The 18,211-nt window shown below is 36.9% G+C and overlaps 1 protein-coding gene across 1 annotated transcript in view; it reads right to left on the bottom strand.

Moving 5' to 3' along the window:
* SLC26A7 (solute carrier family 26 member 7) overlaps window positions 1–18,211 on the bottom strand; it is a 67,766-nt gene that overhangs the window by 40,888 nt on the left and 8,667 nt on the right. Inside the window, exons 2-3 of the mRNA XM_086742473.1 lie at window positions 11,788–11,898; window positions 7,090–7,265 (exon numbers count right to left, since the gene is read on the bottom strand). Of these exons, the coding sequence (XP_086598599.1) occupies window positions 7,090–7,265; window positions 11,788–11,898 (287 nt within the window). The remainder of the gene's footprint in view (window positions 1–7,089; window positions 7,266–11,787; window positions 11,899–18,211) is intronic.

Below are 18,211 nucleotides of genomic sequence, written 5' to 3'. Positions count from 1 at the left end.
TATATATATTTTATATATATAATATATAATAGTGTTTTCGCCCCTTATCCCAGACAGCAATCGCTCTTTTTCCTCTGAAGAATGAGATCTGACAGCTCTTAATTCTTTGAACAAGGTTGTTTCATACCTACAGTGGTTTGCATAACACTTAATCCTTTTCTGATCTGTCTTAAGATTTTAAGCTACATTTTAATTATCTCTCCTTACAATGAGTTCTGCAGATTCATTAGATAAAAAAAAAAGCAGTTTCTTATTTCTATAGTCTTTTGCATTTGCTATTCTTCTGCCTGTGAAGTTACATGCTCTTGGCACAGAGGTGTTTGTTTGTTACAATACTTTCTAAGAGGATGATTTTGTGTTTCCCATACTAAATATCATCCTTCTGGAATATATTACAGTCTCCTTTGCTTTATTTTGTTTTGTTCTGAAGCTAAAAGAATAATTTCCAAATGTTAGAATTATTTATGCCTGAACATCATTTTTTCTCACCTGCATGCAGTGAGCTATGAGTATAATAGTACAAAAGAAATAAAAATACCAATGTGAGTAGCTTTTAATTTACCACAGAAACCTCTAGTGAGCAATTTCCTTTTCCATCTGAGAGATGAAATCTGAGAATTTTTTTTTCTGTTTCCCACTAATAACATGCAAGCGGCTCTGCACTATGAATAATCAGAATATTGATTGCTATTCAAGATTGGACCCCAGTAATAATAATTACTGTTATACCCTCAGAGAGTAGTAATTTAGTCAGTTAGGCCCAAACTCAATAATTACTAACTTCAGATATTTTGTTTATCTGTTTGTTCTAACATTATGTCTATTCACATATTTAAAACATTGTTCACAGTAGCAAAGTTCAATAAGAATTAAATTCTCCCTTCCGTAGTCAACTTCTGTTTGTTTTATAAGATCAGTTTGTATTGTATGGATGTGGAATTTCTAACTGTGTAATAGCTTAATTTCCAGAGAATTAAATAGATGTTTATTTAGCTGTGGAATCAAAACCAGAGGAAATTCTGTAAACTATGTAATATCACAGAGAAATATTAGATAATATTTCAAAGAAAGTTATTATGGTGAATTACAGGGAAATGGTGTCATGATTGCAGAACTTAATAAGTTCAGCATCACTCTCACAGTTACTTTGAGTTTTTTAACTTTTTTGTTTTAAATTTTCAGCATTTTATGCGGATACTTCACGGGTAATAACTAAAATGTCACATTTTAAACATAGTTGTTATTGTTTGTTTATAACCATGGGTTATGTAAAACACATCCAAACCATGAGTATGGTTTCAGGTAGACAACGTCTGTACCCACTGACTTAAACAAGCAGCAGCCTACGCTTGGTCCCCAGTCTCTTACTGCAGAGGGTAGCTCAGGACTTCCAGAAACAAAGGCAATGCTTCATCAGTATAATCCTACACTTTATTTACATTATGGTTAAATAAATATAATGTGCACCCATGGTGAAGATCTAACAATGAAACAACCAGAACAGAAAACATCCAGGGAGGAGGATGCAATTTTCAGCATAGGCTGGTATGGGAAACTCCTGCTGTCCTTGCAACATGAGTAACGTAATGAAACTGCTTAGATCAAGAGGGGACAAAAAGTTATTTTGAAACAAGCTTCTCACATGTAGTTGCGCATGAGTTTCCCTGGCAGATATACTTTACATTTTTTAGCATTTTTACCTGCCCAGATCATCTCTCCAGTTAACCCTCTGTGCTATGCAACAGGCACATAGCTTGGCTGCCACTGCTGTTTGCTGCTGCAAACACCACTTGAAACTAAACTGAGCTGACAGCACACAATTGCATCACGTTCTGTTATGTCATAAAATCTTTCATCCACTAAGCAATAACAAAAACGTAGAAAATTCAATATTCTTAAAGAAATTTCTGATAATCTATTTTATCTTTGCTGTGTTCATGATGCTTATTTTAGCAATTTTCCCATCTTCTGATCTAATATAATGGATGATTTTTCTTCCTCCTTGATGCAGAAAAACCACAGGGAATATTGACTGTGAAGTGTCAAAACAGTAAAAAATAAAAAGCAAAAAAAACAATAGTGAAGGCAAATAAGTTTCTCTTTTTGTTATTTGTACTAATACTGACCTTTTCTTAAACTGTAAAAGGAACAAAATTTTCACATATTTTGGGATTGTCCCCAGAATTCTTCATTTTTCAAAATTTAGTTCTTAGGGGATGAAGGAATATTTCAGAGAGAAAACAATCACAGTAACAAAAATTGTTTGAAAGATGCACGGATACTGTTCCTTTGTGAGGCTTTTTCAGTACATCACGTCATGTAAAAAGGCTCATTAACAAATAACTTTCTTGAGATGAATTTTGCTTTTAGCAGGTATACATTCTTGATTAAATTAGTGTGAATGAAATCAGGAGCAGTCAGATAAGGGAAAAAAAACACAAGAGAAGGTGAGGGAAAGCAGTTAATGCACAGTAAAGGAGAAAACATCATAGAAACAAGTTACAAAAACAAGTGATTAGACAGAATGGTGGAGGGCAGGATTTCTAAAAAAAAAAATTTCGAAAAAAAGTGAAAATTAAAGTTTAGAATGCAAAAAAAAAGACAATGTAAAGTGAACTTTTTCTTGCTTGCCGTCTTTACTGCTCTATAATTTTACTCTGACAAGTAGAAGAAGAGAATGAGGATTTAGCCCTGAGAAAAGAAATGAGTAATTGCAAAAAGCAAAGCCCTCTATGTTCATTAGTTCAAGTTCTTTTGGTTCTTGTCCACTTTCAATACTTTCTTCCCATGACAACACGCTCAGTTTATTATTGTTAAAATTCCACTCTCACTGTGTAGTCAGTCTAACCTTATGGCCAGTAAAATTTTTTATCACGTAACGGCTTATTGGAAATCACTAATCTCAAACCTTCTGTTCACAGCAATTGAAAGGCTGGTATTACGTTACTTGCTGCTTGAATTCAGCTTGGGAGCATGAATTTTAAACCCCTCAAAACTCCACATTCTGGAAGGTGCAGCTTTTTTTTTCACCATTAAACCAAACTAAAAGTGATGGCACTCTTTCTGATCATTTTCTGCCCAGGCTAAGAAGACAAGGTCAGCCACAGGGAGCATCTCTTGGAAGGAAACAGTACAGACTGTGAGCCTTTCATTCAATATGTTGTATTGGTTATCTCAAAATCGGAGGTTGCAAAAGGGAAGACATCTATGGACTGTCTGGAGACCAACAGTAGGACAAGGACAGTTCAACTTGACTGAGTCACCGATTTAAAACTCCTTATGGCTTGTTTCAACAGACATTGTATCAGAAGCTTTTGGTCTTTTGAATTACAGCTCTTAAGTTCATTGTGAGTGCCTTGGGAGTGTTTGGTAGCTTCTGATGGTGTGTAGAGTGAGCTTTCCTGACTCTAGTACCTGAAAAATACTTTATGTGGTTTTTCTGGACTAACACGTAGCATGGTGTACTGCAATTGTGGGAATCAGGACTCCCATCCAGCCTGGTTGTCCTTTTCGAGACAGGGAATATAAGCGTGCAAGAAGTTATTTCTACTGTGAAAGAAAAATGAACTGTTTTCCTGATTACCACTGTATAATAAAGACTCATGTTTGTACTTCATGAATAACTATGTATAACATAGAATAGTGCAGCACAGTTTTCCCCACAGAAAAACAAAGCTTTGGACAAGATTATTAGCCTTACAAAAACACACTTTGTATTCAAATGTGCTCCTTCATTATTAAACAAACTGATAATAGATCATGTAAATTCATTCTCTAGATAACCAGAAATATTTTTTTATTTCCAATACTGTGCATCAACAACTAATATTTCAAAATACCGTAGCTGAAAATCTTACCAGTAAAAATGTAGAAGTCTGGAAGGCAATAACCAGTTATTTCTCATTTACAGAAAAGCAGCAGAAATGAAGTTTGTAACACTGTGGTTCTTAAGAGAATATAACTTTTTTCCCTAGGATTTTTTTTTCTCACTTTAAACTGCAAGCAGCTTTACTCTACTTATTCAGCAAATTCAATGTTGAATTTCACTTTAGTATGTTGGGATTTTTTATAGACACATATATTTATGCAAGCATTCTTGCACATATAGTGTACTAATAGGAAAAAAAAATCTTACCCGAAAGCTTTTTTTGAGGATTTTTTGATGCTGTAAAGGCATCATCCAATTCTCATTATAAAATAATTCTGTAGACATTTGTTATGTTCTGTCATTTCCTCTCCCCATCAATACCACTGAGGTATTTAATATCAAGGAATAATTCCATTAACTTGATTATTTTTCCATGCCTTATTTATCTTTGTAGAGTAGTAGTTGCATAAACATTAAAAAAAAAATCTGCATTATACTTTCCATTCTGCTTTTAAAAATTAAATTGTCTCTGTGAATGTGTTATACTAAATGCTTTTGGTAACTGTAGCGTTTTTTTAATATTTACTTATTTTCTGTTTTAATACTATGTTCTCTTCCTCAGAATGCCTCTTAAGATAACTAAATACCTTCCTTCTTTTATGAACATCCAGGAATGTGAAATTAATTACTTGAAAAATTTAGGCAACTAAGCCCAAAATTTCAAATCTTGCAAGCTCCCAGTCATCAGAAACCAGTTCCAATTTATTTCATTTCTTGACAGCACTGGGATTCACAGAGCCTGCTCAGAGAGCTTGCCTCGCACACAAATGCACACTTAGAGTCTTCACAAAACAAAGCAGCCAACAGCAGTTCGGCTCAAAACCACACCTCCTCCCTTTGCCTTTCCTCTGTGACTCACTATTTTATATGCTTTTTCCTTTTTTTCTTTAACATTATTTGCTAATTAGATTACTTAGCTAGGCTACTGGAAAAAAAAATAGTATCAAATTGCTTTTCTGGCCAAGGAGGTTCAGATCTTTACCTACTCTTTCCGAGAAGGAACAAGCTATTTTGGAAAGGGACTTTCTATCCTCCTGTGGAAGCTGACCAAGGTATGGAATAGTCATAGCATCAGTCATTTTTGTGTAATCAGTGGCTGGTTAGAGCACTACATTTTTTTTTTCAGTATAAAGAAACAGTTTTATGGGCAGACACCATAACACAGAACTGCTCCCCTCCCAGAGAAGTACCATCCTAACTACACTGACAATTCTACTTTGTATTCCAGCATGTCTTCAACAGAAAACTGTTGCCTCAAAATACATCATATTGTTCTTGTCCCATGGCACCTCATCTATTCCAAGCTATTCATTAATATTTAGTTTAGTCTGATAAGTAGAAGCATGTCACTGACTAAGCTCTCCATTACCAGCAAGATGTGCCCTGTCGCCTTATCTGGGAATTGCAGCAACTGTTAGCCAGGAGACTGGAATTATAATGAGAAATGTGGATTCTCACACTTAACAGCACCTGGGATGATGGCAAATTTTAATCACAGCCTTCATCCAGACTTCCACTTGAATATCGTGGATCAGTGTCTTCAAGGTACTCCTCTAGGAAACAAGTATTTTAATCTAGTCTCTAACCATTAAACCCTCATAGAGGACTGGTGGCAGCACTACAAGCACCAGCTGTATTAGCATGACTCTAATGCAAGTGAGGTTACTGACCTGGGACAGGAGTCAATGCCCATGGCACAGTTCCCTATCAGACCTGCTTTGAAGAGGCAGGCAGAAGTTTTTCTAGTTCTTCTCATTCCAATCAGGCTTAAACAAGACATACCCTGAGATAAATCAGCTGGTGCAGCTGAAGGCATATGAAAAAGCAGAACTTTTCAGAATGATAGAGCAAGATGTCCAGAGGGTTTATCCAGGGTAAATGGTAAATTAGCATTACACATGGTCATGGTAATTACCATTACCATTGGGAATCTGCAGCAGCTAAGCAAGAAATTTCTGCATCATATTTTGAAGTTAGATCAAATACAGGCACCAACTTCCTGCTTAAGGGATTTTGGTCTTTATCATGCAAAGCTCTCTGGGGACAACGTAAGAGCTTGTCAGGCTGTAAGCACAGCACTCCAACATGAAGAGCTCTGGCACGCTCCGAGGACTCGGCTGTTACAAGCGATGCAGTGTTGTGTTGCACACCCTGGTGCAACAGGACAGCGCATGCAGCATCCAGGCGCCATCACCATCAGCTCTACTCCGTATGCTGTCTGCAGGGCTACTCTCATGCTGCTATCCCATCATAATTCTGTAACCAATTAAAAAAAAATGAAAAAAAAATGCAACACAAAAGACCATGCTTCTTGATACTTCCTGATACTTCCTACTGATTAACATAAGCATATGCCCCAGTTCCTGCCAAGTGTGTGGGCCACTGGAGATCCCATTCTTGGCTCCTTAGCTCATCTTCTGCATGGTAGAGTGATCCAAATCACCAAGCACAGGGGTCCAACTTTCTTTCAGGTGGCCAGGTACCCAGGAGGTGTTGCAAAGTCGAGTGCTGGAACATTTCTTTCATTTTAATGTTTACAAGGAAAGAGGGAAGGCTTCTTTGAAGACCTAAGCAACTGGCAATGGATAAGGGATCTCAGCATTTTTGGTCAGAATAGGAAAAGAGAAAAAATTTAAAAGACCTCTGATCATTTGAATAAGCTTTGGAGAATCATTTGAAAACATCTGTTTTACTAATTTATTTCACTTTAACAATGGGTGTGTGAACTGTAAAGAGAGTTTTAAGATGTTTTTCCTCCTGTTTTTAATTATGGAATATTATATAGTATTTTATTTTCAAGCCAAAAGCAATAGAAAACCTCAGGAATATGTCAATGCTTACCAGGAGTTGATTCATGTTTTGTTTCTGAAGGAGAAAGAAAGGGAGCACCAACAGTAACTGAATGTTACAGTAGAGCTGACTGAATATGGTTTTACTCCATATTGCAACACACTAAGAGCATGTATGCAGACAATTACTACATCTCAACAGAGGAGCAGCAAATTCTTAAAACACATTAATTTCATCATTCACGACCACCGGATCAGATCCATGGTCAGTTTTTCTCAGAGAAGTGAAAAAAAAAATGTATTGCAAAAGTCATAACTGTCACAAATGCAATGCATCAGTAGCATATAGAATCTGTGTATATATATATATACCTGAATGATGCCTCCCAGAAACGAAACTGCTGCTGCAACTCCAATCCTCTGCATTTCAAATTCCGATAGGCCCAAAACTCCTGAATTATTGTTTGTAGTGAAATTAGTGCTGGCTGAAGAAGGAACGAGACGCTCAACTGCATTGGCAGATATTAAGGAAGTTAAAGCAAAAGTTCCTATAAAAAAAGCCACATATTAGTCACCAATAATTTTATATCTGTCTATACTCATCACTCACAGCCTCTTTTGTAAAAGATTTGGCTGTTATGAGTGACAATGCCATTTTTTGCATTCCAGTCATGCTAAGAACAATTTTTAAGGTAATCTTTTTATGTAATCTTCTTCATGTAAAATACCATTTGTACAGATGAACTAAATGTAATTTCTTTTGTGAGCACATTCATTTAGACATATTAACAAAAGAGATTTGAACGCAACAATTCACAATGATATTATGTTATCAAAAATGCTTTTAACTGTTAGATTTTGTTTATGGACTAGCATTCATTTGTCAAAGCTCTATTTGAACCTGCTTGTATTTTCTGCCTCAACAATGGTCTCTGGGAGCAGGTTCTAGCAGTTAACCATGTGATGCAGTATTTTCTTTATCTATATTTTAGCAGACTTTTAACGTGATCTCTCACCAGTTTCACTGAGCTCTCCTTATTTCTACGGTTGCAGGATCTGGTCAGCACAGTTCTACTTTCACCTTGGCCTTCACAGAGTAAACCTCCCAGCATGAATTACTTGGGAACCTACCAGAGGCACCTCCACCCTGAAAAATGACCACTAAGTCCTACCTTTTGCTTCTTATCCTTTAACTTGCTAATAATTAATAAAAGGACTTTTCTTCTATCACAAGGGCAACTTAGTCTCTTTAGTAACCTTTGGTGTGGAACCTTATCAGTAGCTGTTTGGCCATTCTGATATCTTCTATTCAAAATATTTCCTTTTTCCATGTGCTTACTGACAGTCATACAGTACTCTAGGAGGGCAGTGAAGTAGGATTTTCCTTTACAGGAGTCATATTAACTTCTCTCCCACAGACTCATATATATATATATACCACACATATCTTTCAGTATTGTTATTTTTATTATACACAGGTCTGCAGTTCCCAGGATTCCTTCCAGAGCCATTCTGACAGTGAAATCACACTAGTAACTTGACAGTCCTAGGGCCTTGTCACAGAATGTCCCTGTTACACCTTTGTCAGAAAGGTGTCCCATCAGTTACCTTCCCAGTGTCCTGATTTTGATGTATTTAAAGAAACTTTGACTACCAGTTTGATCATCCTCTCTATGGCCTCCTTCAAATTCGTTCTTTTAGCCTTCTAAACTTCCTGCGTATGTTTGACCTGCCACATTTCATGGCTTCCTGCTCACTTCATTTAGCCAAGCTTTTTATTTTTCAAGTGCCAAACTCTTCCCCATTACAGTCACCTTAATTTTCCCATTGAGTCGTGAAGGGGGGTTTTGACCACATTTTATTTTTTTATTCATAATACACATTTTACCTGGGCCTAAACCACATTCATTTCAAGCAACACTCAGTATAGTTGTAGATATTTTGCTTCTTTTTTTCCCTTAAACCTGTTCTCTCATTTTTACTTTTTTTTTTTTAAAAAAAAACCAACAATCTGCATAAAATTGGATTTGAAAACAGTTTACATACAAAGATCTATATGTGGTATTATGACATATGAAGCTAGTCTCAGAGGATGCTACAAGGTCAATTATACCCCCAAAAAATCAAGAAAAAGGTGTAGGGGTTAGTTGCTCAGGTGAGTAATCATTTTAAGGAGATCCCCTGCCTCACAGAAGAGACATTTCAAATGAGTAAAAATTGACAGAAGTGGGCTATTGACGAAATTCCCATTTCATATTAACATGACTGACTTCACTAACAAAGGGCACTTCTATAGCCTGTATACATACGGAGAGCCCTACTGATCTTACACAAAATGCTAGTAGTTGAAGAGATTGTCACCAATGTACAGGAGGAATTATGGAGCATTTAGGGACCCAAGGCAGGTGGCATAGCTCCAGTTCAGCCAGCACACCATAAGACTTTAACCAAGGCTGGTGAGATCAGTACATGAGACATTTCTAATGAAAGGATCAACAGCGTATTTATTAAAAAAAAAAAATTACTTCAAGAGAACTGTTTTGTTTCCTTTTTTTCTTAAGATTAAATTCTAGAATAGACATCTGTGAAAGCTACACACCAAGGCTGGTGCAGGAATCCACATCCATGGAGCTGTGGGACTCACCAAATCATTCTCTGAATGGTATTCCCTCTCGAGTGTAAAACATCAGACTTAACAGCTTGTACTTACCCATTTTATAACCTGTTTTCATTACTAGAATTTACATCAGCCAGATACTTATTTATCTACTTTCCTAGTTATGATTATATGATGGATTCTTGTCTTCCTAATAATAATAATCCTACACCAACAAACTGCTGACAATACAGTGCTAAATTACTCCGGTTTAAAACAGCTTTTAAATATAGGTTCATGTTTTAATAAGTGTACTAATCTATCTCTACTCAAGAGTCAAAACTATTTTCCAAATTGAAAATTTTCACTTTTTTTCAAATGCCTTTCTTTTTCTCATGAGCTCAGTACATTCCATCACTCATTACAGCATCAGGTCACTAAACAGCATCCACAGATCCTTCTCAGACATCAAAAGGCTTAAATATTTTCTATGTCTCTAGGGAAAACACACTTTCAACTTTCCTTTTGCTCTAAGACAATTTGTAGCTTTTCAGCAATTTCTAATAAATGGACTGAATATTTCTGAACAACAAAGGTGCTCAAAATATGTGGCTAAGTTTTATTAAAACATTTTATATAGTCGAGTGCATACACCCAAGCAATCGGATGCTGCAGAGTTCATTTTATGTGCAATTACCCAGTACCATCCTTCTTTCTTTCAGGAGTTTTTCTCCTTCACAAGGAAAATATATCTCCTCCCTGCTTAAACCTTCTGGCGATCACAGAGACTGCTTCCCTTTATCCAGTCCTACCGTGCTTTATTACTGGGCCTGTCTCATCCTTTATGCAAAAGTCAGAGGCCACCAAGTGCCCACTTCTACACACCAAAGAATTCGTGATTCCATCTCATTAGTATTATTTCCAATTTCCATCTATAATTTGGTTTCTTTGGAGTCAGAAACAGAGCATTTGTCAACCTATTAGGAGATCAAAGTCCTTCAACTCCTGTAGCTGTTGCTGGCTCTGTTGAGGATAAACAAATAACACATACCACAGTAGCCAGGGAGCACCTTTTGCTGCCTACCTAAGTGGACAGGAGTTGTACTGAACTCATTGGGAAAGTCTCTGGCTTTACTATAATAGCAGGTAATAGGCATAGAAAGCTTTTTTTTTTTTTCCGAGAAATGCAAGGTTTGTATTTCAGATAGGTGAGAAGTAACACACTAGAGGGAAGGGATGCGATCCAGAGGGACCTGGACAGGCTAGAGAGGTACACCCATGCAAACCTCATGAAGTTCAACAAGGTCAACTGCAAGGTCCAGCACATGATGGATCAGGTCCATCTCAAGCACAAATACAGGCTGGGTGGAGAATGGATTGAGAGAAGCCTTAAGGAGCAGGGTTTGGGGTGTTGGTTGATGAAAAGCTCAACGTGAGCTGGCAAGGTGCACTCACAACCCAGAAAGCCAACCGCATCCTGGGCTGCATCATAAGAAGCATGGCCAGCAGGTCAAGGGAGGTGATTCTCCCCCTCTACTCTGCTCTCTTGAGACCCCACCTGGAGTACTGTGTCCAGCTCTGGAGCCCCCAACATAAGAAGGACATAGACCTGTTGGAGCAAGTTCAGAGGAGGGCCATGAAGATGATCAGAGGGCTGAAGCACCTCTCCTATGAGCACAGGATAAGAGAGTTGGGTCTGTTCAGTCTGAAAAAGAGATGTCTCTGGGGTGACCTTATAGCAGCCTTTCAGTACCTAAAGAGGACCTACAAGAAAGCTGGAGACAGACTTTGACAAGGACATGTAGTGATAGGACAAGGGGTAATGGCTTTAAACTGGAAAAAGTTAAATTAAATTAAACATAAGGAAGAAATTCTTCACTGTGAGGGTGGTGAGGCACTGGAACAGGTTTCCCAGAGAAGTTGTGGATGCCCCATCCCTGGAAGTGTTCAAGGCCAGATTGGACGGGGCTTTGAGCAACCTGTTCTGGCGCAAGATGTCCCTGGCTGTGGCAAGGGGTTGGAACAAGATGATCTTTAAGGTCATTTCCAACCCAAACCATTTTATGAGTCTATGATGCTGTGATACAGTGTATTTTCTATAGTTTAAGAAGCAGCTGAGTCTTTTTTATTCCTGTTTGCATGCATCATCAGCTGAGCCCTTTGTTAATATCTTAGCCGGAAGCAGATTTCTAAAGTAAAGTTAAAATACAAAAGCCCTTAGTAAACTACATTTACAAAGTAAGTGTCAATGGAATATTAAATTATAATGGCAGGATTACCTCTAATATATTCTTAATGAGGTTCTTTAAAGTACTTAAACTGGAAAAAAATAGTTGAAAGAGAAGTACAAAAACATCTTATTTCTGTTTAGTCTTAGATAATTTTCCTTTCACTGATATTATAACAAAAAAAAATAAAAGATTCCATTTCTGATTCCTTATTTCTTAAAATGTTTTTAGCAAGTAGACACCTACCTGTTGCAACATGACGTCCCATTCCAAATATGGCATAAATAATGACAGGGAAGAAAGAGCCATATAAACCAAAAACTGGGTGGACTGAAGATAGAACAGCAAAGGCCAGCCCTGTAGAATGTTAAAAATAATTACTTCACTGCATGAAGATAAAACAAAACTGTTCCACATTCAATTTTTTTTTAATGAGGAAACGTCTACAATTCTATTAAAAAAACCCCCTTAATTTACAAAAACCTAGAGCATAAGCCAACCACTGTACAATGAAGATCAAGAAGAACTGTGAAATGTTTTTCATTTATTGCCTGTCATCAAAATCCTCACAATTTTTTTAGTCTTTGTCACCAGCAGAAACAAATGAGTCACAGATATGATCTATGGCATCAGTTACCATGTCTCCAGGTTGTCTCATCAGTGGTTCCAAAGTCTTTTTTCAAGAGAAAATTCTTACAGGAGGAGGCAGCACCATTTCACCCTCATCGTCACAAACATGGGTTTGAGACTGCCAGAGCTCCAGGCAGTCAGAAGGTTATTTCTTACAAACAGTTCAAAACCTATAATTTTGGTTTGGATGGAGCACCTTCAGTCTGCTTTCTTCTAGTTTCTTAAACAAGAAAATATTCCAGAGTTCATTGTGTTTAAGTGCCTGAGGTTTTTAATCCTTTAGATATTAATTTTTGTTGTTGTTGTTTTTATGTAAAGCTGTTGGTCCAGAAACTGAAAATATTTGACCTTTATGTTGAAGTGGAGCATGAACTGAATTGGTTAGGATTTAACTTTGTAAACTTACTAGTTGCTTTCATTGCCTAGCTATAGAAGACAGGATCCAACTTTTTCTTAGAAAGTCTCAGAATATGCCAAGAAATCATTTTTTAACAGAGACATTCCTGCAAAGTAGCAGCTTTTGTTGCTGTTCAACTTTTGATACCTAAGATAGCAAGCAAGTCTACATTGACATCTTCCATGGTAGCAGAAAGAGAGACTCCTCAGAGTACGCCTTAGAACAGCAGCCTCTACTGCCATTTCATGGTATTTTCTCCTAGAAACTAAGAGTAGGAGAGATTGCTCAGGACAGTTCCTCTGCAAATCTAGGTGAATCTCGTGTTGTGCAGTAGGGAAAGACAGGATTGGCTTGTGAAACATATGGGGTGCCTTTCTGAAGTCCACCTTCAACCTGAGTGACCAGCCTAAGCTGGTGTGTACATGTGTGTACTGAGAGAATGACCACACATAGTCTGTGACAAAGGTGATTCATATCAGTGAAACCAAAACGCCTTCTGTGTACATTTGAAATCTCCAAAGAATATTAAGTGTGTAGGATTCACTGTTCTCACCAAACTTTTCTGACTGCTCCAGAAAGCATTTTTTACATGAAGCACAGGTGTGTGAGGTTTTAATAGCATGGAGAGTGCCAAAGAGTAACTTTACTTATATGTTTTCAGCAGCAATTCAGAACATTTTGAATTTGGATTTGAGTCTGTGACAAAGAGCACATGGTGAGGGGAGGCAATAAAATGCCAAAAGGCCAGAAGTGCCAGGCTCTCTGTGAAGCAGACAAGGCCTAGCAGTTTACCTGTTCTTACAGGAACATAACAGTGAAGATTTTGCTGAGATCAATCTTACATTGATCATCTCCGTCCACAGTGTGCTCAACAAAGCAGCACTATCAGTTATGACATGCAGAGGAGAGGAAGAGGAGAAAAAAAAAGGAGAGGAGATATTTTAAAACATTTCTGTTTTAAAACTGTTATGCCTTCTTTTAAACAGAAATGAACTTAATTGCTCTTTCACCTTTCAATCAGCCTGTCTACTGATCATCAGTTCTGCTTTTTTCCTCTTCTTTAGCACACCATTATCGAGAACCAGAAAGATATTTGAAAGGAAATTATAGTTCTACATCGATGTTCACATGATCAATAGATATAAAAGAAGATTCTAACCTAAGAACAACACAAAAAGGTGTGCCTGAGGAGAATAAAAACAGCACAGGAGAGAACTGCATGACCCTATCCAGAAAAAAGGTGAGCAGGAGGGTGGGAGAAAGAGATAAGGAAAATGAAATTTTTAAGGCTTATTCAACACCGAAAATTTCTTCCATTGTAACTATCTTATTAACAAAAACAAAAGCCAAACAAACACTTCATAATTAACTACCTTATAGAATATCACTCACACATGCATTTCAATTTTACAACAAAGCATTATGCAAGGCTGGCTTACATTTCTCTCCAAAAATTAAAGGAACCAGCAAAACCAATATAACTTCAGTCACACTTTAATTATACCTACATAACAGAGGTGAAATGGCCTTTCTGAGTGGACAAGAGTAAGTGGAATATAAAAGATACTGAATACTGAGCCACTGCCTTTGAAAGCATTCTTGAGAAAAAATCTATAAATCCTGGCTAAGATGATCTGCAAAATTCTATATTTTTAAGACAATCATTAAATGAAAGGAATTCTCCAACACTAAACCAGAGAATTACAAATATAGAACATTTTCATCTGAAAACATTCGTTTTTTAAAAAAATTCCTATTCACATGCTACAGAACAGCTACACAATGCACAGGGAACTCACTTTGGTTACTTACTTTGTATGCTCTCCTCCTTGCGTTTTGGTTTTTTTAAAATGTTTGAACTCCATCAGTTATTACTCCCTCTTTGCTAGGAAGGTTAACATTTTTTAAATAAATGTCTTAAAATATCAAGTAAATTTTGCAGAAAACAGATTATGTTCATATTATTTTAAAATTTGTGTTTGCATTGTGTTAATTTTAAATGTTGAAGCTTTCCTCATAAAATCTACACGGCTCACTTTTAACAGGTTTTCACTCTAAGTCACTTTATCACCCAGTTCACTAAGAGGTTAACTTAGAAGTTGTACAAAGCAAAACTGAAGGGTACAGTAACATACCACAGGCTAAGCTGAAATATTTCCAGAAGAGGGACCACCAGCTCTTTTATTATTCAGTATTTCCAATTAATACAAGATCAAGAACAGTATACATAGTTCTTTCCTCTTTCACATTTGCAAGCAAAAGAAGGGTTCAGCTACCGCAAAATATTCTGTCACCATCTGGCTTTAAAAGCCTGTTCTCACCCCTCTACATGTGTTTACTTTGTTTTTATGTTTCCTAAGACCTTCTGAATGTGAAACATTTGACAATTATGGCCAGACTGTGTTTGATCCAGCATAAACTGGGTAGAGCCCAAGCAGCTCAACTCAGCCCTAGATCACGCACACAGAAACTGTGTCAACACTTCAGTTCAGCTCTCTGAAGGCTGAAGGGAACAGGGACACAACTGAATGAAACTTTATGGCCAGAAGAACTGGTCAACAGAAGTCTGACACAACTCCTGTCAAACTGCGGGAAAGGGGTTATCTTGCACAGCAAACCCCCAGCGTCCAACAGGAATTTTTCTTTGCTCACAGACTTGCTGCTGAGAAATATCTCTTATTTACAGGCAGATAATCTAAACATAAATCTGGCCCTTGTTTTTCCCCTTTCACAGTCTTCTTGTATTACATTTCTAGAAGTAGTGTCTTGTTCTTTTCATGGTCAGGTCTTGGTAGTCAGGATAGAGCTAAATTACCAGTCTTGGACTCTGGTCTTGGCTCTGTTTGTTAGCTTTTTGTTCCCATGACTGAGGCATGTCAATCATGTGCAAGAGCAGAGGGGCATTATAAAACGGAATTAGTAAAGACTTCAGGCTTTCTGATTAGGTATATAATGTTCAAGGTTCAAATACTTTTAAAGATACAATCAGTAGTATATTTCATCTCACTTCATTAGTTTTCATATTAAACTTTGCTACAATGCATTCCATATGCTCAAGAACTAGTCAAAAGACAGGAAACTTTTTTTTTTTTGTTCCAAACAGTATTAATACTCAAAAGAAATAGATCATTAAATAAGGATCCCACATAATCTTCACTGGTAATATGGAGAAGTCTCCATGGCAGTGACATTAAGGTTTTCAAATAAGAAAATAAATTCCATGGAAAGAAATGCAAACAAAGAATGAACAGTAAGTTCAGATACAGTACATTAATATTGTGGTTCTTTGTTATAACTACCTCCTTATCATAAGACAACATTGTGTGATACAGTTTCATTGAAAACCGTGCTCTCTGACTAGCACCAGGGGCATAACAATCTTCTGGTAAGCTGCACTGAAAAGTAAGAGATGTTGCACCATTGTTGGTAAAAATCAAATGCAGACAACTACTGAAAACAAGTCTGTTACAAATAGAAACAAGGCCATGTCCTACCACAGGAGAAAGTTCTCAGTTTGTTATGTTGATAGTTTCTGCTAATGAGGTTACTACAAAAACTAGAGCAATTAAAAAAAAACATTTTCCATAGAAAGAGCTATGAATTGTCAGAGTAAGGTCAACTATTTACCAATTTTCTCATCTCGGAATAAGCTTATGATACACATATATATTCTGAGGAAAGCTACACCATGTCTTTTGGAAACATGATAAGCAAATCAGAAATTTAAATGAAGAAGCAGGTAAAGTAGTAAGTCTACAATTAATTTGAGGAGTTTCAAAATTTGTATCATTTACTATTTACTGTGAAAAGCTATAGATGTAAAAGCTTTTCTGGTAGAGTGTATATTCAAAGTTATTACAACAACTTTTTGTTATTGCAACCTTTTATTCTTAAATGTGAATATATTAAGATGGTCGGACCCCAAGTTTAGAGAACCTAAAATGACACTAATACATCTTATCTTACTCAAAATGCTGTATGCAGCTGTGGTCAATCTCTCATGCTTCAGAAAAGACAACTTCTCCCTTTGTTCACAAAGCTGAACTATGCAGTAAGAAAGGTATTTCCAGTAGATGTCCTAAAATGCAGAACTAACACATATTTAATGAGTATCCTAATAATCCCTATTGGAGAGTCATCAGACACTCGATGATTCATATTGCAGGCTGTAATTTCTAACCCCAGGATAGCTAACTTCTACTGAAGGGAAAAAAAAAAACCACCACAGAAAATATTTTTAATATTATGTTTAATAACAATTTTCCTATACAAACCAACAGTTCTGGAAGATTATTTCACACTGGACTCTAAAGAGCTATTAACACAAAATGATCCTTTGGAAATAATGCCATTTACTTCCAAAAATTGGAAAGCTCAGTATTGGTTCTCTTGATGGTGCACACATGCACCTCACGCTTGCAAGATCTCTCTTTCCTAATGGCACCGTTTGCTGGAGCTGCACGTGTGGATTGTAGCTTCTGACTCATTTAAAGACAAAGTACAAAATGCTTAAAATCATTCCTTAGTTCTTCTGTCATTCAAAGTCTGAAGGAAATAAAGAATTTAAAAGCAAGATGGGAGAACAGATGCTACAAGACATACAATAAATCTTTCACACACAATTTTGAGATAGCAACCAATCTCTCTGTTATGAAGGATGCTTCAGTGCAGTGCCTTCCCATGCAACTGTCTCCTTCAGTCTGGTGAGAATTAAGCATCCCAGCTGTATTAGTCATACCATATCTGAATCCACAGTACTTCACAGTGCCTGAAATGCAGCTCTTCCAGTATACCATCTGAAAACTACTGTGAAGGTATGTGTTTGAGAAAGCACTGTTCTATTCTGCCACTTCACAGATTCAAAAGAAAGACTATCCAAGTTTTGTGGTAGAAGAAACAAGTGAACTGTGCAATCCATTTATGAATCCTCTATTCAAGACAGCTTGACCCTTCTGTACATTAAAAAAAAAAAGCTGAGAGAAAAAATATCTGGTATTATTTTTTCTTTTTCCTGTAAAAAAAGCTATTGACAGACAATCAGATACTAAATGTTTAGACCTCTACAGGATGAATTTGACACAATATCTGAACACCACAGAGATGTTGAAAACTATTATACTGAGAATTTTATAAACTATTACACACTGGTCAGCCATAATACCTGACAAATCTGGCCATCTCCAAAATAAAATGAAAGTAGCATTTTGAAAGTGGATTATAGGGAAACTCCTCTGTATCTCAATAAGAACAAATAAAGAATGAAACCTATAAGAAGTTTCTGGCAAACAGGTAATTATGAGGTAGCCTTTTGAAAAGCATCAATGCTGTGGAGAAACAAAGACCGATCATGACTGACGACAGGCTCTAATCAAGATGACCTGAACTTTATGAAATCCATGAAAAGGGCATCTATTTTGACAAAATGGTGGCCAAGGATCTCAACACTAAGAGTTTTCCTGATCTCTCTGACCTGGGAGGCTATAGGTGAAGTAATTTCTTTTTCTTCCTTCAGAGAATCAACACTTCCTGGGTTTGCCAGTCTCTGTCCATGGTGCTCAGGCACCTCCCAGGCGCAGGGATCGGGCATCTGCACAGCTTATCTGGTCATACTAAGACAAGCGCACCTGCACATAAGGTTCTGAA

Source organism: Chlamydotis macqueenii, chromosome 2 (assembly GCF_036417535.1).
Source record: "Chlamydotis macqueenii isolate bChlMac1 chromosome 2, bChlMac1.mat, whole genome shotgun sequence".
NCBI lineage: Eukaryota > Metazoa > Chordata > Aves > Otidiformes > Otididae > Chlamydotis > Chlamydotis macqueenii.
Note: the sequence above shows the minus strand (reverse complement) of the source record. Positions and strands in the feature narration are given on the sequence as shown.